This window comes from Protomyctophum bolini (genome assembly GCF_963924005.1).
Source record: "Protomyctophum bolini genome assembly, chromosome: 2".
In the NCBI taxonomy this organism is placed as follows: Eukaryota; Metazoa; Chordata; class Actinopteri; order Myctophiformes; family Myctophidae; genus Protomyctophum; species Protomyctophum bolini.
The window spans coordinates 1,052,946-1,075,657 of record NC_137863.1 but is presented as its reverse complement, the minus strand read 5'-3'; the positions used below and the strand labels follow the sequence as shown (position 1 = coordinate 1,075,657).

At 46.9% G+C, this 22,712-nt stretch overlaps 1 protein-coding gene across 1 annotated transcript; it reads right to left on the bottom strand.

The window, feature by feature from the left end:
- Positions 1-307: 307 nt before the first annotated feature.
- cyld3 (cylindromatosis (turban tumor syndrome) 3) lies at positions 308-22,205 on the bottom strand. Its single transcript, XM_080778819.1, has 20 exons — positions 22,172-22,205; positions 20,865-21,138; positions 19,905-20,025; positions 18,905-19,062; positions 18,255-18,568; positions 17,332-17,445; positions 15,964-16,156; positions 12,645-12,750; positions 12,124-12,203; positions 10,388-11,023; positions 9,172-9,337; positions 8,446-8,590; positions 7,090-7,209; positions 6,689-6,783; positions 6,503-6,566; positions 5,707-5,932; positions 4,514-4,622; positions 3,670-3,788; positions 1,846-2,062; positions 308-1,201 (listed from the first exon to the last, which is right to left on the bottom strand). Exons 2-20 carry the CDS (start codon positions 21,051-21,053, stop codon positions 1,017-1,019), a joined length of 3,357 nt encoding a protein of 1,118 aa, XP_080634945.1. The 5' UTR covers positions 21,054-21,138; positions 22,172-22,205; the 3' UTR covers positions 308-1,016.
- Between the last annotated feature and the right edge of the window lie 507 nt (positions 22,206-22,712).

The window sequence follows — 22,712 nt, the reverse complement described above, 5'->3', positions numbered from 1 at the left end:
GAGAGGATAAATTAAAAAATTTGAGCGATGGAAATAAGCGAATTAGCACAACACCCCATAGCCCCATTCAATGTCCTTTCAATTCAATACAATTCATTTAGGGCTTATGGTAGGGGAAATAGCCAATAAGGAGCTTTAGCACAAAATAACACCTGGACCTCTTTGGTGGGGACGTAACAACTACAAAGAAAGGTAAGAAAGCCTTTTAGTATGGAATTCTCCTTTAAGTTGATATGTGCATATGGGATACCGCTATATGTTTAATGAGTTGTTATGATATGTAAATATTGGACACTATGTTTACTGAGTTGCATGTTACTGTACTGTACTGTACTGTACTGTACTGTACTGTACTGTACTGTACTGTACTGTACTGTAACGCAGCATTTGTAAGACGTGCGAGTCTGCGTGCGTGGTCAGTCATGGTATTGCTCTCCTATTTCGGGGTTTAGTTTTTGCGTTTGAGATGTACAGTAACCAACCAGTGGACAGTTGAGATGTACAGTAACCAACCAGTGGACTGGACAGTTGAGATGTACAGTAACCAACCAGTGGACTGGACAGTTGAGATGTACAGTAACCAACCAGTGGACAGTGCAGGACAGTAGCTGTCTACGGTAACAGACCTACAGTAAATCTCTTTGTTCATTATGCATCTAGAAGTGTGTGCGTGCGTGTGTGTGTGCGTGAGCGCGTGCGTGCGGTCAGTTTAGGACAGTGTGTGTCTACACAGACCTACAGTAAGTCTCTTTGTTCATTATTAGGCATCTAGAAGTGTGTGTGTGTGTGCAAACATTAAGTGTGCACGTGAGTCTGTACGTGCACATAGTGCACGTGAGTCTGTACGCGCACGTAAAAGGTCACTTGTACAGGCTGAGCTCAGGGCTGTGGTAAAGGTCATAGGTCACTAAAGGTCAGAGGTCATTTGTAGAGGGTCAGCTCGGGGCTGTGGTAAAGGTCAGAGGTCATTTGTAGAGGGTCAGCTCGGGGCTGTGGTAAAGGTCAGAGGTCAGAGGTCACTTGTAGAGGGTCAGCTCGGGGCTGTGGTAGAAACACAGGTGGGCGTCGCACAGCAGGCGGCGGGCGGGCTCTCGCAGGGAGGCGGGGTCGACGCGGCTCAGCTCCTCTTCCGATAGGCTGAGGTAGCGGCCCACCTCGGGACACGCCCTCACCTGGGGCACGTTGAAGCCGTTCTCGCCGCCTGGGAGGTGAAACGAGCACGCACGCACACACGCACACACGCACACATTCCGTTGGCGCGTGCACGTTGTCGTTCACTTCCTTGGTTTCCGGCAGGGACCGTCTAAAGAGGACGAGACGCGATAGACCGGACGTACGGGCGACGCCATGTTTGCTCCATGGCAGTGTGTTGCCAACATCGCGACAGAAACAAGCCAACCCACCTCCAAAAAAAAGCCAGAACAAACCCAATAATATGACCATATTATAATCCTAATTTACAGAGTAAAAGCTGCCATATCTGCACCTCGGCACCCCGAGCTGTTATTTTGAAAGAAATCCCGGCGGTGATTGTGTTAACCCATTTTGGGGGCGGGAACCCCTTTTGGTGTTAGCATCATGTTATGCTTTAGCTATTGATCTACAAGCTCATAGCGCGCCACCGAGTGGCGCGCTATGAGCTTGTAGATCTGCTATTTTTGGAAAAATGGAAGAACGACTGACATAGAAACATAGGCTTTTTCAGAAAACTGTCAGGATGTAGAAGAACATTTTTTTAGAATCTGATCTCAGGTCAGAATGGGTTATTTAAAGCGTCAATCAAAGATCAATCAATCAATCAATCAATCAATCAATGAATGAACCAATCAATGGCCTCCTAATCACCTTCCCTGTCCGCCATGCTGTCGAAGAACAGCCAGTCCTGGGGGCGGGGCCCGTGCTTCACGAAGCTCACGTAGTGGCTGGTCTCGATGCACGTCACGGCGAACAGCGCCATCCGCTGGCGGGCGTCGCCCAGCGGGCCGGGGGGCGGAGCCCAGGGGCCCTCGGGAACGCCCACCCGCTGGGGGGCGTGGCCCGCCCGCTTCCTGTGGCTGTGGACCTGTTGACGGACGGACAGAAATAATACGAAATATAGATTAAAATATCTTTACATTTAAACTTTACTCTAAACTGCCTCCCCCTGGCCAGCCGGGGCGCCTGATGGAGGGGAAAGAAACTGGTCTCTATACTGCCTCCCCCTGGCCAGCCGGGGCGCCTGATGGAGGGGGAAAGGAACTGGTTGGAATAACGTGTTCCTTCCACGCGCTACGTCCAACCAGGGAAACTCCCCCCTGTCAGGTGTAAAGGAGCGACCTGGACTCCACATGCATGAAGGAAGCATGAGTTCAAGTCCGTTGCTCTCCCCTTGTCCCCATATATGGGGACTAGGTTGGTCTCCCCTTGTCCCCCATATATGGGGACTAGGTTGGTCTCCCCTTGTCCCCCATATATGGGAACTAGGTTGGTCTCCCCTTGTCCCCCATATATGGGGACTAGGTTGCTCTCCCCTTGTCCCCCATATATGGGGACTAGGTTGCTCTCCCCTTGTCCCCCATATATGGGGACTAGGTTGGTCTCCCCTTGTCCCCCATATATGGGGACTAGGTTGGTGGAGGGTGTGTAGAGCCCAGGATCACATTAGATGATTGACACAGGGGTGAAAAATGGGTTACAAAATCGTGGGATAAAAATCTAGTTACAAAAAAAATATATATATCTTTACAATCATTTATTTTTTAATTTCCTTTTCTGCTAAGCAACAAGCTATACTGTACATTTTTAGATGAATTATAGATCTATATTGGGATAAATTTGCGCGACTGTACAGACGAAACGGAAGTGGGGAGGAGGCTCATGATCAGAGCTTCCGTTGCTCCAGACTGTACGACGGAAGCATGTATATTTTACTCATGATCAGAGCTTCCGTTGCTCCAGACTGTACGACGGAAGCATGTATATTTTACTCATGATCAGAGCTTCCGTTGCTCCAGACTGTACGACGGAAGCATTTATATTTTTACTCGTGATCAGAGCTTCCGTTGCTCCAGACTGTACGACGGAAGCATTTATATTTTTACTCGTGATCAGAGCTTCCGTTGCTCCAGACTGTATGACGGAAGCGTTTATATTTTACTCATGATCAGAGCTTCCGTTGCTCCAGACTGTATGACGGAAGCGTTTATATTTGACTCATGATCAGAGCTTCCGTTGCTCCAGACTGTATGACGGAAGCGTTTATATTTTACTCATGATCAGAGCTTCCGTTGCTCCAGACTGTATGACGGAAGCGTTTATATTTTACTCATGATCAGAGCTTCCGTTGCCCCAGACTGTACGACGGAAGCGTTTATATTTTACTCGTGATCAGAGCTTCCGTCGCTCCAGACTGTACGACGGAAGCGTTTATATTTGACTCATGATCAGAGCTTCCGTTGCCCCAGACTGTACGACGGAAGCGTTTATATTTTACTCGTGATCAGAGCTTCCGTCGCTCCAGACTGTACGACGGAAGCATTTATATTTTACTCATGATCAGAGCTTCCGTTGCTCCAGACTGTATGACGGAAGCATTTATATTTTACTCATGATCAGAGCTTGTAGATCTGCTGTTTTTCAATAGCTAAAGTACAACATAATGCTTAAAACACCAAAAGGGGTTCATTATACCTGAGTGTTACAGGTGTTACAGTACTGTTTGAGGTGACCAGGTGTGATGTCCAGATCTTCGTAGCATTGCAGACACTCCCACTCTGCCACTGATTGACAGATACTGCACTGTCTCAGAGCTGTGGGGGGGGGGGGGGGGGGGAGAGAGAGAGAGAGAGAGAGAGAGAGAGAGAGAGAGAGATTTTATTTTATTTATAAGGCTAAAACAGGTTAAAACAGTTAAAGATGCCCAGACCAAGAGCATCTCCTCTGACACCTGACATGTTTTAAATGATGAATATCAACTGTTGCTCCATGAGGCCAAGGGGCCAGTGAGGCGCTCCAACGTTGAAGCGCTGGGCCCTCTAGTGGTAAGAGGAAGGACTGCAGGCGGACCCGTGGATTCATGACGAGGAAACCCCCCCCATGCAGCAGCTGGGCTTTATAACATTGAGCGCTCGGTTGCACTTCCGCATTTGACCTCCATATTTTGGAGGTCAAATGCGGAAATGCGCCCAAAAAGACGGAAATAAGACGGTCCTTCCGGGTGCTTCAAAACGCCACTGAGCAACTTCCACTGACATGAATAGCGGAGGGGGCGGAGCTTCACGTCAGATCAGTCTCTATCCTTTTAATACTCTATGCATGAGGCACTTTAGAGTCTCTAAAAATAAGAAAAACAGGCTAACGAACTCTTTTGTACACCAGTCTGTTCTGCTGTTCTGTAATGTATCATTCTGTAATGTCTTGTGTCTGTTTCTTGAACGGTGACGTCATGGACGCATGAACTAATTTCAGTGAAAGCTTTCAAAGTTGTATCTTATCGTATTGTATGTCATAGTGATGTCATAAGTTCATAACTTACTGTCCTCCAATAGGTCGGTGATGTCCAGGCCGAGCGAGGGCAGGATGGCGTCAAACATCTTGAAGTCCCTCCCGAAGCGTGGCATGAGGAGCAGCAGACAGGACGGAGCCTGGTGGTGGGGAGGACAGAGATATCAGACAGAACGGTAAAGAATGTCCACTCGGTAGAAAACATTGTTTTGTTTGGCGTCGTCTGACCAGATAGCTGCTGGACACACTAGTAGGATGCAGCGTGGCTAAAGCTCCCTCTGCACTGTGTGTGTGTGTGTGTGTGTGTGTGTGACGTGTTTGTGTGTGTGTGTGTGTGTGACGTGTGTGTGTGTGTGTGTGTGTGTGTGTGTGTGTGCATCAACCATTACTTGGAAGTTGGAAGTATAACAAAGTATCGCTGTAGATTTGCCATACTGATATTCGGAAGCCTGGGCTATATGTGCATAAACTGACCATGAGTGACCTAAGAATAGCTGGCATGACAAAAAGCAAAGCCAAACCACTTGCCAATTATGCTGATACTGAGCTCTGTTTGGGCTGTTATAGGCAGTCTGTCTGTGTGGAGGAGGAGGTGCCATGTGTATCCTTAAGTGAACATGAACCGTCAACCCCGTTATATTTGTTTCCTTGTCAAATTTATTGTAATTTGTGGATTCAAATTAAGAAATCGAAATGTGTGTGTACACAATGCAATGACGATTGCAAAGCAGGGGGGTAGTTAGTTAGTTAGGCAGACAAAGTAACAGTAACAACAGAATCAAACCACTTGTCAAAGTTATCAACCCGACTACAATTACAAATAACACACAGACACACAGATCTCTGGTGTGTGCGCGCTCCGTGCGCTACACAGATTGGTTCTGCTCGGGGCGTTCCTGAGACGTTAGGGGGAACGACGTTGGTCCCTGGCATATCTTTACAAACGGGGGTCCGCTAGTTAAAGTTATTGGGGGGGTGGGTGGTCCCTGGTATATCGTTAGTTAACCCATTCTGACCTGAGATCAGATTCTAAAAAATGTTCTTCTACATCCTGACAGTTTTCTGAAAAAGCTTATGTTTCTATATGTCAGTCGTTCTTCCGAGTTTTCAAAAAATAGCAGACCTACAAGCTCGTAGCGCGCCACTCGGTGGCGCGCTACGAGCTTGTAGATCTGCTGTTTTTCAATAGCTAAAGCATAACATGATGCTAATAGTTAACGTTACCTCCACAAACTTGAGTCCAGCGTGATGGAAGGAGGACTCCAGCAGGGTCTGGACGCTGGCCACCCTCAGACGCCCCGCCCCCGCCGAGGGGGAGGGGCTGAGGGGGGACGAGGAGGAGGAGGAGGGGGACGTGACGGGGGAGGAGGGGGGCGGGGAGGGGGGGGGGAGAGGAGGAGGGGGGAACAGCTGGTAGAGGTGGAACTCCTGGGCTTGCTGATTGGTCGACCTGGGAGGGAACAGGACAGGGTTAATTTGTGCCAGTGTGGATGATTACATTTAATTATTCATGGGTGATTCGATTTATTGATATTGGGTACTGGATAAGCCCAAAGTTTATTGATACCGGGTACTGGATAAGCCTAAAGTTTATTGATACCGGGTACTGGATAAGCCTAAAGTTTATTGATACCGGGTACTGGATAAGCCTAAAGTTTATTGATACCGGGTACTGGATAAGCCTAAAGTTTATTGATACCGGGTACTGGATAAGCCTAAAGTTTATTGATACCGGGTACTGGATAAGCCTAAAGTTTATTGATACCGGGTACTGGATAAGCCTAAAGTTTATTGATACCGGGTACTGGATAAGCCCAAAGTTTATTGATACCGGGTACTGGATAAGCCCAAAGCTTATCGATACCGGGTACTCAATAAGCCTAAAGCTTATTGATAGCGGGTACTCCGGGTACTGTGATAAGCTGGTTGTCAGGTGTTTCCAGGTATGGAGGTCCATCCCCAGTCAGGAGAGAGAGAGAGAGAGAGAGAGAGAGAGAGAGAGAGAGAGTTGGTGACAGACCTGATCTTCAGCAGAGGTTCTATCTGGAGCAGCTGGAACAGCCGGTTGAGGAACTCCTCTGGGTCTGACGGACACACACAACAACAACATGTTGAACTGTGTGACCACACACACACACACACACACACACACACACGCACACACACACGCACACGCACACACGCACACGACACACGACACACGCACCTTTCTCCTGGTTGGTGAAGCCAGTGTCGTTGGTGCTGTCGGCCTCCAGGAGGCGTCTCAGAGCCATGGTCTTACTGGCGCACACGTACCCAAACCTGGAGAGCAAACAACCAGCACAACATCCATCATTAAACCCATTTTTGGTGTTCTAGCATCATGTCATGCTTTTAGCTATTGAAAAATAGCAGATCTACAAGCTCGTAGCGCGCCGCTTGTAGGCATAGACATATATACATGGTTGACATAGAAACATGGCTTTTTCAGAAAACTGTCATTTTCCAAACAGACATTTTTTAGAATCTGATCTCAGGTCAGAATGGGTTAAATTATCAATAATATATATTTTTTAAATTAATTAACCGTTGCACCTCTTTTGTCCCCCAGGGGGCGCTGCTGCTCACCTGCGCAGTGGGTTGACTATCTCACAGCGGAGCAGATCCTGAGCCTGGCTGGACAGACCGTCCTCCTCAGCCATGGGATACAACAGAACCCAGTCTGCTGCGCTGCAGCACGAGAACAGGCTGCAGAGGAGAGGAGAGGAGAGGGGTTCATTTATACTGGAGAGGAGAGGACCTCCTCAACCATGGGATACAATAGGACCCAGTCTGCAGCACGAGAACAGGCTGGAGAGGAGAGGAGAGAGGTTCATTTATAGAGCGCCGCAGTCCCTCCCCCTCTCAGAAAAGCGAGTGGCCCAGGAAATGAAACCCCAATGCATTCTCCCATCGGCACTTCTAATATAATTTATTTAAAGACGGTTACGCCGCGGACAAAGCCAACTCCGATGGGAGAATGCATTGGGGTTTCATTTCCTGGGCCACTCGTTTTTCTGAAAGGGGGAGGGACTGCGGCGCTCTATACTGGAGAGGAGAGGAGGTTCTATCCTATCTGAACAGGGTGGAGTCCAGGTAGGGGGAGGAGTTACCTGAAGAGGGTGGAGTCCAGGTAGCAGGAGGTAGGGGGAGGAGTTACCTGAAGAGGGTGGAGTCCAGGTAGGAGGAGGAGTTACCTGAAGAGGGTGGAGTCCAGGTAGGAGGAGGAGTTACCTGAAGAGGGTGGAGTCCAGGTAGCAGGAGGTAGGGGGAGGAGTTACCTGAAGAGGGTGGAGTCCAGGTAGGAGGAGGAGTTACCTGAAGAGGGTGGAGTCCAGGTAGGAGGAGGAGTTACCTGAAGAGGGTGGAGTCCAGGTAGCAGGAGGTAGGGGGAGGAGTTACCTGAAGAGGGTGGAGTCCAGGTAGGAGGAGGAGTTACCTGAAGAGGGTGGAGTCCAGGTAGGAGGAGGAGTTACCTGAAGAGGGTGGAGTCCAGGTAGCAGGAGGTAGGGGGAGGAGTTACCTGAAGAGGGTGGAGTCCAGGTAGCAGGAGGTAGGGGGAGGAGTTACCTGAAGAGGGTGGAGTCCAGGTAGCAGGAGGTAGGGGGAGGAGTTACCTGAAGAGGGTGGAGTCCAGGTAGCAGGAGGTAGGGGGAGGAGTTACCTGAAGAGGGTGGAGTCCAGGTAGCAGGAGGTAGGGGGAGGAGTTACCTGAACAGGGTGGAGTCCAGGTAGGGGGAGGAGTTACCTGAACAGGGTGGAGTCCAGGTAGGGGGAGGAGTTACCTGAACAGGGTGGAGTCCAGGTAGGTAGGAGGAGTTACCTGTAGGGGGAGGAGTTACCTGAACAGGGAGGAGTCCAGGTAGCAGGAGGAGTTACCTGTAGGGGGAGGAGTTACCTGAAGAGGGTGGAGTCCAGGTAGGAGGAGGTAGGGGGAGGAGTTACCTGAAGAGGGTGGAGTCCAGGTAGCAGGAGTTCAGGTGACCCTGGATGCCTCTCTTCCATCCACAGAACACCTCCCTGGCCTCGTCCTCCTGCTCTGTGGGGGGGGTGTGTTCCTCCACCCGCTCACTGCCCCACTCCGCGAACGCTGGGGGGGGGGGGGGAAAGACAGTGCAAAATGTATTATCTTGGTACGATAACAAGTCTTCCAATTTAGTAGCATTAAAGGTATATTCAGTGATTTCACTCAAAAAACCTTAGGTTTCGTTTTTGGCTATAGGTGGCAAAGCCTTTCATCCAATCATGATGGAGAGCCAAAAAACTAAACCTAAGGTTTTTTGACCCCCAGGGGTTAACTGGGGACAGGGAGGAACTCCTTATATGGTCAGCACACTCTATAGTAGAGAGGATTATCACAACAAAACAAAAAAAATAAGTGATATTTGAATTAAGTGAAATCACTGAATATACCTTTAATGGCAGTTATCGCCAGTTATATGTGACCATACCATTAACAACCTATATAAAAGGCAGACATTTCTACATTATGCTTTCAGTAGCATGTCAAACGTGTCAAACTCGGGGGACACAAGTCTCCACCAGGGCAGGTCAGGTTGTGGCCTCCTGGTGGCGCTATATTCACGAGTGCGTTCATGACTTGAGGCATTTTGTTCTAAAAACGTGTTGACGTGACGATATATAAAACAATAACAGTGTGACAGTACCCACCTATGGAGTTGCAGCGCTCCACCTGATTGACGCGCGTCTCGGGGGCGGGGAACCGTGAGTCCCGCCGACAGTTCCTCAGCTTGACGAACAGCCCCTTGTTGACGGGGCAGCGGAAGTGGCGTTCCCCGAGGTAGCTGCCGTCGGTCCCCGCGCTCAGCTCGCTGTCCTGTTGGGAGAGAGTCGGTCAGAGTCAGAGTCTATCTTAAAGGGACACTTCACCCTTTTTGCAAAAAAATATATGTTAATGACGTTTAGAAGCTTTAGATCACTTTCCTGGGGGTCTTTATGTGTGTAATATGTGGTTTTAGATATTTTAGATTGTAGCAGTGAGCACAGTGTCTCTGATGTCATGGACACTGGTCTCACTACCTTCCTGGACTACAATTCCCATAATTATTTGGTGCTCTGCTCCTCCTTGTGGATAGGGGGGAGAGCTGTCTTACTGAGACAACATGTAGTCCAGGAAGGAAGTGAGCCCAGTGTCCATGACATCAGAGACAACAGGCTCACTGCTACAATCTAAAATATCTAAAACCACATATTACACACATAAAGACCCCCAGGAAAGTGTTCTAAAGCTTCTAAACGTCATAAACATATATTTTTTTGCAAAAAGGGTGAAGTGTCCCTTTAATGGAAGAGTTAGGCCGCCATTCATACTCCTATAGAGTGGCGCAGTCCCTCCCCCTTTCAGAACAACGAACGGCCCAGGAAATGAAATCGCAATGCATTTCTCCCATAGGCAGTTCTTATTTAATTTATTTAAAGACCTTTTTAAGCCTCGTATACGAAGCCAACTCTTGTCGTGACAAATCATGACAACAACACACACAATATTTTGGACCAAACAAAGAATTACAAAGAAGGAAAAACAACAACAAAAGTGTTGTATAACCTGCCGTTTTTTTTCTACTTTCTAATTCTTTGTTTGGTCCAAAATATTGTGTGTGTTGTCATGATTTGTCACGACAAGAGTTGGCTTCGTACGACGCTTAAAAGGTCTTTAAATAAATAATTTAAAGAAATGCCTATATGGTCAAAATGCATTGGGATTCATTTCCTGGGCCACTCGTTGTTCTGAAACAGATTTTCTACACATTTTGAACTTGTTTGAAATGGGACATTCTGCAACACCACGAGTACTTTTTACTTTTAGTGTTCTGTTATAAACTAGTGAAATACACAAATATATTCTCAACCAATCAGAGGAGCTCACCAGCTCGATCCCGGCCACCAGCTCGGGAACGCCCCCGATCCGCCCGATCCAGCGGATCACCCCGAAAAGGGGCGGGTCGTTCACCTCCACCATGGACCCCGCCTCCAGGTCGTCGCCACCGCCGCCGTTCTCCTCGCCGAAGCCGCCGCCGTTTCCCGCCGGCGAGTGCAGCGGAGAGGAGGAGGGGGGAGGTCCGTGCGTGCCATTCGAGGGCCGTGATTGGTGGTGGTGGTTGTGGTGGTGGTGGTTGTGGTGGTCCGTCGTTGTCAGGGGCGTGGCTTGCGGTTTGGGAGGCGGGAGCGGGGGAGGAGGAGCCAGGGTGGCGGCGGCTGGGGGGGGGCAGGGCCTGAGCAGGAGGAGGGGGGGGGCGGGCTTGGGCGGTGGCAGGGGGGGAGGGGCTTTGAGGGGGGCGTGTCTCTGAGGCGAGCCGAGCTGAGGCGGCGGCATCAGGGCCACTCTGAGGTTGACGGGGACGTGAGGGGACGGAGCAGGGCCTGGTTTGGGGACGTGTTGGGACGTAGGGGTGGGTTTGGGGACATGTTGGGACGTAGGGGTGGGTTTGGGGACATGTTGGGACGTAGGGGTGGGTTTGGGGACGTGTTGTGGAGACGTAGCCGGGCCTGGTTTGGGGACATGCTGTGGAGACATAGGATGAAGAAAAATGAAATAAAAGCATAGTCCTTTCCTTGCACGAATACAGAATGTCTTTTGTTATATCTTGTCCGACGGTACAGGTTCCAAAAACACAAGAGGGGACATCAGAAAACACCCGAATATCACGGTCAAAACTGTGCGTCAAACTAACGTCTGAAATGCACTCTTTTCCTTACGTTGCATAACAACCACAACCAATTAACCTCCTCAGCTGCGCATAAAAATACAACATTAAATTTAACTTTAGGGTGGCGCTCTTTATACCAACTGCAAAAAACAGTTATATTCTAAAGCATGGAAAGTTCATCACCAACATTAAATCCAGTATTTTACACTTGGTTGCATGCTGAAAATAGCCGATCTACAAGCTCACAACTTGTCACGCTGCGACCCGTTGTGAGCTTGTAGATCGGCTATTTTCAGCAGGTGTATAATTAGCCATTACGACGGCATCAAAACACATTTTAGTCGACGATATCCGCTGCAGATTTAGTCGACTAAAATCTTACGACACTAAAACCAGGTAACTGCAAAAACAGTTATATCTAAAGCATGGAAAGTTGATCGCCAACATTAAACATGAAAGGGACACTTCACCCTTTTTGCAAAAAATTATATGTTAATGACGTTTAGAAGCTTTAGATCACTTTCCTGGGGGTCTTTATGTGTGTAATATGTGGTTTTAGATATTTTAGATTGTAGCAGTGAGCCTGTTGTCTCTGATGTCATGGACACTGGGCTCACTTCCTTCCTGGACTACAATTCCCATAATTCTTTGGTGCACTGCTCCTCCTTGTGGATAGGGGGAGAGCTGTCTTACTGAGACAACATGTAGTCCAGGAAGGAAGTGAGCCCAGTGTCCATGACATCAGAGACAACAGGCTCACTGCTACAATCTAAAATATCTAAAACCACATATTACACACATAAAGACCCCCAGGAAAGTGTTCTAAAGCTTCTAAACGTCATTAACATATATTTTTTTGCAAAAAGGGTGAAGTGTCCCTTGAATGCAATAAAAGGCAATAATGAAATACAAGAAAATATGAATGACACATATTTGTGACCACTTTGGCTCTTACAGTAGGGCTGGGTTTGGGGATGGGGGGGAGCTGCATCGCTTTCAGGACGGATCTGGGGTTGATTTGGTGAGCTTTGGACTCTGGAAGAAGAGAACAGAGAACACGGGGTTTATTTGCTGCCACGACACACTGGGCTGTATTTTGCGTTTCTTAAGTATACCAGGTCTTATTACTTAACTTAAGACCTGGAGGCGTGGTCAGGTCAATGCCATTCGGCTATTCTGAGTGGCCAAAGAGCATTGACCACGCCTCCAGGCCTTAAGTTAAGTAATAAGACCTGGTACTTAAGACACACAAAATACAGCCCAGTGTGTTTTTAAGGTTGCATGACATACATTTTTCATTCATTTATTTTTTACAACTTTCAACGTATTGATTTTTTCCACACACACACATAATGACAGTGTTGTTTTCGTCGACTAAAACTAAGACGAAAAATGTTCGTCGACTACCTTTTTCCACTGATGAAAACTAAATGGAAACTAAATGAAAACTAATCTATGATGTGTATATTTTTTTACCATGGGACACCTTGGATATGGGCAGCAGCTCTCCGTACAGAGGAGAAGGCATGTGACAGAGCTTGTCTCCCTTATAGAAACCGTCCCAGTTCCCCACAGGAGCATCCTGGAACACACAACAACACACACAACACAACGCTTACTGGAGTATGCTGAAGTGTATAACACTCTTAAAGTGTCCCTTTCACGTCACCAGGCTTTACTTTATGCTTCTCTGCCTTACGTTGTGACCAGGCTTTACTTTATGCTTCTCTGTCTTACGTTGTGACCAGGCTTTACTTTATGCTTCTCTGCCTTACGTTGTGACCAGGCTTTACTTTATGCTTCTCTGCCTTACGTTGTGACCAGGCTTTACTTTATGCTTCTCTGTCTTACGTTGTCACCAGGCTTTACTTTATGCTTCTCTGCCTTACGTTGTGACCAGGCTTTACTTTATGCTTCTCTGTCTTACGTTGTGACCAGGCTTTTCTTTATGCTTCTCTGTCTTACGTTGTGACCAGGCTTTTCTTTATGCTTCTCTGCCTTACGTTGTGACCAGGCTTTACTTTATGCTTCTCTGTCTTACGTTGTGACCAGGCTTTACTTTATGCTTCTCTGTCTTACGTTGTGACCAGGCTTTACTTTATGCTTCTCTGTCTTACGTTGTGACCAGGCTTTACTTTATGCTTCTCTGCCTTACGTTGTGACCAGGCTTTACTTTATGCTTCTCTGCCTTACGTTGTGACCAGGCTTTACTTTATGCTTCTCTGTCTTACGTTGTGACCAGGCTTTACTTTATGCTTCTCTGCCTTAGGTTGTGACGAGGCTTTACTTTATGCTTCTCTGTCTTACGTTGTGACCAGGCTTTACTTTATGCTTCTCTGCCTTACGTTGTGACCAGGCTTTTCTTTATGCTTCTCTGTCTTACGTTGTGACCAGGCTTTACTTTATGCTTCTCTGCCTTACGTTGTGACCAGGCTTTACTTTATGCTTCTCTGTCTTACGTTGTGACCAGGCTTTACTTTATGCTTCTCTGTCTTACGTTGTGACCAGGCTTTTCTTTATGCTTCTCTGTCTTACGTTGTGACCAGGCTTTACTTTATGCTTCTCTGCCTTACGTTGTGACCAGGCTTTACTTTATGCTTCTCTGTCTTACGTTGTGACCAGGCTTTACTTTATGCTTCTCTGTCTTACGTTGTGACCAGGCTTTACTTTATGCTTCTCTGTCTTACGTTGTGACCAGGCTTTACTTTATGCTTCTCTGCCTTACGTTGTGACCAGGCTTTACTTTATGCTTCTCTGCCTTACGTTGTGACCAGGCTTTACTTTATGCTTCTCTGCCTTACGTTGTGACCAGGCTTTACTTTATGCTTCTCTGCCTTACGTTGTGACCAGGCTTTACTTTATGCTTCTCTGCCTTACGTTGTGACCAGGCTTTACTTTATGCTTCTCTGTCTTACGTTGTGACCAGGCTTTACTTTATGCTTCTCTGCCTTACGTTGTGACCAGGCTTTACTTTATGCTTCTCTGCCTTACGTTGTGACCAGGCTTTACTTTATGCTTCTCTGCCTTAGGTTGTGACGAGGCTTTACTTTATGCTTCTCTGTCTTACGTTGTGACCAGGCTTTACTTTATGCTTCTCTGCCTTACGTTGTGACCAGGCTTTTCGTTATGCTTCTCTGTCTTACGTTGTGACCAGGCTTTACTTTATGCTTCTCTGTCTTACGTTGTGACCAGGCTTTACTTTAAGCTTCTCTGCCTTAGGTTGTGACCAGGCTTTACTTCATGCTTCTCTGCCTTAGGTTGTGACCAGGCTTTACTTTATGCTTCTCTGCCTTACGTTGTGACCAGGCTTTACTTTATGCTTCTCTGCCTTACGTTGTGACCAGGCTTTACTTTATGCTTCTCTGCCTTACGTTGTGACCAGGCTTTACTTTATGCTTCTCTGTCTTACGTTGTGACCAGGCTTTACTTTATGCTTCTCTGCCTTACGTTGTGACCAGGCTTTACTTTATGCTTCTCTCTGCCTTACGTTGTGACCAGGCTTTACTTTATGCTTCTCTGTCTTACGTTGTGACCAGGCTTTACTTTATGCTTCTCTCTGCCTTACGTTGTGACCAGGCTTTACTTTATGCTTTTACGTTGTGACCAGGCTTTACTTTATGCTTCTCTGTCTTACGTTGTGACCAGGCTTTACTTTATGCTTCTCTGCCTTACGTTGTGACCAGGCTTTACTTTATGCTTCTCTGTCTTACGTTGTGACCAGGCTTTACTTTATGCTTCTCTGCCTTACGTTGTGACCAGGCTTTACTTTATGCTTCTCTGCCTTACGTTGTGACCAGGCTTTACTTTATGCTTCTCTGCCTTACGTTGTGACCAGGCTTTACTTTATGCTTCTCTGTCTTACGTTGTGACCAGGCTTTACTTTATGCTTCTCTGCCTTACGTTGTGACCAGGCTTTTCTTTATGCTTCTCTGCCTTAGGTTGTGACCAGGCTTTACTTTATGCTTCTCTGCCTTACGTTGTGACCAGGCTTTACTTTATGCTTCTCTGTCTTACGTTGTGACCAGGCTTTACTTTATGCTTCTCTGTCTTACGTTGTGACCAGGCTTTACTTTATGCTTCTCTGCCTTACGTTGTGACCAGGCTTTACTTTATGCTTCTCTGTCTTACGTTGTGACCAGGCTTTACTTTATGCTTCTCTGTCTTACGTTGTGACCAGGCTTTACTTTATGCTTCTCTGCCTTACGTTGTGACCAGGCTTTACTTTATGCTTCTCTGTCTTACGTTGTGACCAGGCTTTACTTTATGCTTCTCTGTCTTACGTTGTGACCAGGCTTTACTTTATGCTTCTCTGCCTTACGTTGTGACCAGGCTTTACTTTATGCTTCTCTGTCTTACGTTGTGACCAGGCTTTACTTTATGCTTCTCTGCCTTACGTTGTGACCAGGCTTTACTTTATGCTTCTCTGTCTTACGTTGTGACCAGGCTTTACTTTATGCTTCTCTGTCTTACGTTGTGACCAGGCTTTACTTTATGCTTCTCTGCCTTACGTTGTGACCAGGCTTTACTTTATGCTTCTCTGCCTTACGTTGTGACCAGGCTTTACTTTATGCTTCTCTGCCTTACGTTGTGACCAGGCTTTACTTTATGCTTCTCTGCCTTACGTTGTGACCAGGCTTTTCTTTTCTCACATAAGTAAGCCTGGGACCTGTAAGATAAGATAAGTATGCCTGGGACCTGTAAGATAAGATAAGTATGCCTGGGACCTGTAAGATAAGATAAGTAAGCCTGGGACCTGTAAGATAAGATAAGTAAGCGTGGGACCGAGGCTACTCACCAGCAGGATCCCAACGTAGTGGGCGGTGGAGCTCCGGCCAGGCAGCGGGCCACAGTATCGAACCTCTCCGCCCTGGACGCTGTGCTCCAGGGCGAAGCACACCCTGTCGCCCTCCCGGAACAGGGGAGGCGAGCCGGGGCCCGGCCCGGGGCCCCCCCGGGCCTGGAAGGAGCCTGCAGGGCCCTGGGTGGGGCTGACAGCATCATGGGGACGTTTTAAACACTCCTTATATGGTCGGATAGTATATCCCTCTATACAAATAAAAAAGCTTTTAGGATTGATTTTAAAATTATTTTACTTGTGTATAAAGCTCTCAATGGTCTCGCACCTTCCTACCTACATGACTGCCTGCCTAAATATGTCCCAAACCGCCCCCTAAGGTCTTCCACTGCTGGCCTGCTCGATTTGCCTACAAAAAATGGCAACTAAAAAATACGGGGAAGCAGCTTTTTGCTTCTACGGGCCGACGGCGTGGAACAAGCTCCCACTGTACCTTCGACAGGCAGCCTCTGTAGACATTTTTAAAGCTCAGCTCAAGACCCACTTCTACAACATTGCTTTTAATTGATCTTTTATTTTTTGTGTTATTCATGTCCTCACTGTATTGCATTACTGCTTGTTTTTTTATGTTTTAATATTTTAGCCCAATATTTCCCACTTTAACCCATTTAGGCCTGACGTCGAAATAAAAATAAAAGTCTTCTGAAAGAATATATGTTCAATTTTTAAAGATATGTTTCAAAATTGGTGGCGCGCTATGAGCTTGTAGATCTGCTATTTTTCAATAGCTAAAGCATAACATGATGCTTTAAAACACCATAAAAACACCAGCATTTAACTCCCATTTCATTTTATATGGTTATAAATATGGTTATATTCATGTAGAAAACAGAAGAAGAAATCATTTTTTTATAACGAAAGCTAGCAAAATAAACTAGAATAAAAACTGTACAGTATAGTACAGTAGTGCATTCCGTGGATGCAGAGGTCGTTGTTTTATTGCGTCCCTTAACTATAAACTGTGTTTTGGGATGCAAAATGCACCCTATTTTATCCTATTTTGGGGTCGGGAACCCCTTTTGGTGTTATCATTACGTTATGCTTTAGCTATTGAAAAATAGCTAAAATCGAAGAACGACTGACATAGAAACATAGCTTTTTCAGAAAACTGTCAGGATGTAGAAGACAGGGGGCTGTATTTTGCGTGTCTTAAGTACCAGGTCTTATTCCCTAACTTGAGTAAACGCCTCCAGGTCTTTAGTTTACTCAAGTTAGGGAATAAGACCTGGTTGCGTGTCTTACTTAAGACACGCCCAAATACAGCCCAGATTGTTTAGAATCTGATCTCAGGTCAGAATGGGTTAATACCCCTGGGCGCTGATGGAGGCGGAGTCAGCGGTCCGGTTCAGCGGCTGCAGAGCGCTGCGATGCTGAGGGCTGCGTCCGGCGGGAGGCGGCGGGTTCTGGTTCTGGTTCTGCTGGCTGGACGAGAGAACAGAACACAATAGAAGGTTTGTTTGTTTTATTGGCAGTTCAGAAATCACAGCATTGTCACCATGTTTTTTTTTATCCCACGATTTTGTAACCCATTTTTCACCCGTGTCAATCATCTAATGTGATCCTGGGCTCTACACACCCTCCACCAACCTAGTCCCCATATATGGGGGACAAGGGGAGACCAACCTAGTCCCCATATATGGGGGACAAGGGGAGACCAACCTAGTCCCCATATATGGGGGACAAGGGGAGACCAACCTAGTCCCCATATATGGGGGACAAGGGGAGACCAACCTAGTCCCCATATATGGGGGACAAGGGGAGACCAACCTATAGTCCCCATATATGGGGGACAAGGGGAGAGCAACCTAGTCCCCATATATGGGGGACAAGGGGAGAGCAACGGACTTGAACTCATGCTTCCTTCATGCCTGAGTGTCCAAGTTGCTCCTTTACACCTGACAGGGGGAGTGTCCCTGGTTGGACGTACTGTAGCACGTGGAAGGAACACGTTATTCCAACCAGTTCCTTTCCCCTCCATCAGGCGCCCCGGCTGGCCAGGGGGAGGCAGTTTAGAGACCAGGATTACTGCATGTTTTTTTGTGAGGGTACCTACCCTAGGGGACACAGGGAGCACATGCAAACTCCACACAGAAAGGCCCCACAGAAAGCTCATAGCGCCACCGAGTGGCGCGCTACGAGCTTGTAGGTCTGCTATTTTTAAAAAAATGGAAGAACGACCGACACAGAAACACGGCTTTGTCACAAAGCTGTCAGGATGCAGAAGACGGTACCTGTGGTGGTTGTTGTTAGCGGGGGCGGGGTAGCCGTTGCCTTCGCTGCGGCGGGATTCGCGGGGCTCGCGGACGACGCGGTGGTCGGCGCTGTCGTCGCTGCGGCGGCGCGGCGGTTCCCGGGGCTCTCCGCCGCCGCCGCGGACGCGCTCGCTAGGCTCCGCCCCCCCCGGCCCGGCGGCACCGCCACACGACGACCACTGGCGCAGGTGGACGTGGCTGACGGGGAGGAAGAGGGCCGAGGCCTCGGGGCAGACGAACAGCTGGTGGCCCTTATAGGAGCCGTTACTGAGGCCCCTGCCCACCGCTGAGCCCTGGGGGGGAGGGGGGAGGGAGGGAGAGAGAAAGAGAGGGTCCAAAAAGTGGACTTTGAAAAGAGAGCTCTTACTTTGAAAAGAAAGGTCTTACTTTGAAAAGAGAGCTATTACTTTGAAAAGAGAGCTTTTACTTTGAAAATAAGGTCTTACTTTGAAAAGAGAGCTCTTACTTTGAAAAGTTCTTACGTTGAAAAGAGCTCTTACTTTGAAAAGTTCTTACGTTGAAAAGAGAGCTCTTACTTTGAAAAGTTCTTACTTTGAAAAGAAAGCTCTTACTTTGAAAAGTTCTTACGTTGAAAAGAAAGCTCTTACTTTGAAAAAAAGAGCTCTTACTTTGAGTTCGACTCCAAACAGCACACAGCTGCTTCCTCTGGTCAAAGGACCTCTGTGTTTAAGCTCCGCCTCCGCCAGCTCGTCTGGTTGGCCGATCTGGGCCCAGAGGCGGGTCCCCAGGGGCACGGCAGCCAATCGCTGAAGCTTCCCAGGATCATCTTAAAAAAGAAGAAGTTATTGAGCCTAAATGTACCCAGGGCAACAGCCCAGCTTTAATGATCTTAAATCCCTTTATTTTAGATTGTTTTGTAGTAATAGTACAACATAAACATTACAGAGACTTTAGTCGTTACTGTACAATACTTTAAAACAGTTGTCATGTTGCACACATTGCCTAAAATAGCTCTTATTTGCGCCGCCCTCGTTGAAAACAATGTATTTCCAACTCCAGCTTGTCTCAGTTCAGGCTGTAATGAACAGCGCTCGGTTTTCTGACCCCTCAATGTCCTAACTCTTCTATTAGACGGCTCTGGGTTTCCGCCCCCTCAATGTCCTAACTCTTCTATTAGATGGCTCTGGGTTTCTGCCCCCTCAATGTCCTAACTCTTCTATTCGATGGCTCTGGGTTTCTGCCCCCTCAATGTCCTAACTCTTCTATTAGATGGCTCTGGGTTTCTTCCCCCTCCATGTCGCAACTCTTCTATTAGATGGCTCTGGGTTTCTGCCCCCTCAATGTCCTAACTCTTCTATTAGATGGCTCTGGGTTTCTGCCCCCTCAATGTCCTAACTCTTCTATTAGACGGCTCTGGGTTTCCGCCCCCTCAATGTCCTAACTCTTCTATTAGATGGCTCTGGGTTTCTGCCCCCTCAATGTCCTATAACTCTTCTATTAGATGGCGCTGGGTTTCTGCCCTCCTCAATGTCCTAACTATTCTATTAGATGGCTCTGGGTTTCTGCCCCCTCAATGTCCTAACTCTTCTATTAGATGGCTCTGGGTTTCTGCCCACCTCAATGTCCTAACTCTTCTATTAGACGGCTCAGAGTGTGACAGGTTCTTACTCAGCAGCAGGTTGAATCTGGTTCCTGGGTCGGTGACGGGCTCCAGCAGACCACAGACGTCACCGGGAACCTCCATCAGGAAATGTCTCTCTAGCTTCACCATCAGACCGTTGTCTATGACCTGAGAGAGAGAGAGAGAGAGAGAGAGAGAGAGAGAGAGAGAGAGAGAGAGAGAGAGAGAGAGAGAGAGAGAGAGAGACACCGTCTTTGTCATTGTTACAAAATACAGTGTTATTGGATCCCATGGCATCATAGCTGCCATGACAAGTTCAACCATTATCCTGCATTAAGGAGAGTGGAAAGTTTGACACACACACACACACACACACACACACACACACACACACACACACACACACACACACACACACACACACACACACACACACACACACACACACACACACACACACACACACACACACACACACACACACACACACACACACACACACACACACACACACACACACACACACACACACACACAAAACGCATCACTTGAAGATCAGACCAAGTTCCAGGTGGTCCACAGCGAAATGAATGGTAGGTATAATATTGAATTATGGTAATGAGTATAATATAATAATAATAGATGTTTAACTCTTGAGTGTAAAATGTACATTGTACGACCGTAAAATTATTGTTAAACATCTGCATTACTTAATTTACAAGAACTCGACACAATTAGAGAATGTAGAAGAATGGTTATTAGTCTGGTTGCCCTTTAGACTCTAGTAATTGCAACACTTTATGCCGTATTCCGTTTACATACGTTACTGGAGTAAGACAAACTTTGTCGCACTACTAGTCCCACAGTTTTGACTGTACGCACTTGAGCCATATGTCAAATCAACCGGCCCTGCTCCACAGACTCTTACCTTCACCCAGACCTGGTCCCTGGGGCCCCCAGAATCGGGCATCTCCAGACACATGTGTCCCTGCTCCACAGACTCTTACCTTCACCCAGACCTGGTCCCTGGGGCCCCCAGACTCAGGCATCTCCAGACACATGTGTCCCTGCTCCAGACGGATGGTTCCTTCCAGCTGGTCCTGGACCTTCAGGTCGCTGGTGATCAGGAACATCCTGGGGGCCCGCCGTCTCTGCTGGTCCCGGGGGGCCCCTGAGGGCCCCGAGGCCCCTGACATCCTGGTTGCCAGGTTGGTGGTGGTGGTGGTGCGCTTTGTCTGTGTTTGTGTCACAGAAAATTATAGCTCCTCATTGTCTTTCTATCTGAAACGAGAAAGAAAAAAAATATATATTTTGAAATGTATTTTAAACGTGTGTGTGTGTGTGTTTTGATTGATTTAATTGAAATATTTATTAACAGTTTGCAGAATTACAGTACATTTCAAGCACAAACTCAATACAGAGACTGTTAACTGTGACCCAATTAAGCATTACACTTGTTTACAACAGGGTCCACATTGTTCAATTCATCAAAACATTTAGAGACATACAAATAGACACTTCTATGTAGCTAAAGAACAGAACAGGAATTCATCATATAGGAAGCAAAAAGGGAAAAGATACATATACAGTGAGGGGAAATGTATGTGTGTGTGTGTGTGTGTGTGTGTGTGTGTGTGTGTGTGTGTGGACCTACTGCACATGTAACTATGTCATTTAAATAGTCCTGAGAAAACAAATGCTGCCATTTGTCCCAAAGTGACTGAAAAATAATGCTTTATACCCTGTTATAACATGTACATAACGATGCAATGTGACATCGCTCTGTTTACACAATGCTGAACCTCCAACTGTATATACTTTATGTTTACACAATGCTGTACCTCCAACTGTATATACTTTATGTTTACACAATGCTGTACCTCCAACTGTATATACTTTATGTTTACACAATGCTGTACCTCCTCCAACTGTATATACTTTATGTTTACACAATGCTGTACCTCCTCCAACTCTATATACCTTATTTTTACACAATACTGTACGTCCAACTGTATATACTTTCCCCATTTTCAACTGTTTTTATTGTATTTTGTTGCTTTGGCAACGTAAACCTATAATTCTCTCATCGTGCCAATAAAGGTCCATTGAATTAAATTGACAGCCGAGCTACAGTCGGTGGTCTTTTGCGACACACCGCCGTACGACGCGTTAAAATGACAAGTTAGCAAACTTCCGACTGATCATAACAACAACAATAACAAGTGCACTGTAGTTGTAGCCTCTATATGTCCTTAATGTCAATAGTAACAATAGTAATGAATAGTAATAATAATAATGTAAATAGTTTACTTACCAATAAGTTGGTCCTGAGTGTCTGTGAGGAGTTCTTACTGCTCCGTCGACACTATTATTTGATAACATTGGACCAAAGCAGGAAGCAGGAGAATGGCACGTGCGCCGACCAATGGGGAGTCTGGAAAGTTCCACGTCCCATAGCCCGTGAGGACGGTCGTCGACGGCCGGCTCGTGATTGGGTAGCAGTGGCCACAGTAAATAATAGTAAAAGAGTGGCGGCACTAGCGTTGACTCGCATCGTAACAATGGCATGCGGAAGTACTCATTCTGTCTCAATGGGATATAGTTCCAATGTTTGGAACTATAGGCACCCCGCTTTACGGCGAGATCAAAGCGTGACGCCACTCTCTTACTATTTCACTAGTGGTAGTGGGTTGTCAGGGCAACCAGCTGGAGTTCACCTGTATAGGTGCATTAGGCTTTATTATTATTATTATATTAATAATAACATTTAATATATAGGCATTATAGAGGCTTTATAGAGGCTTATTATTATTATTATTATTATTAATAATAATAATAATTTATAGTCATTATAG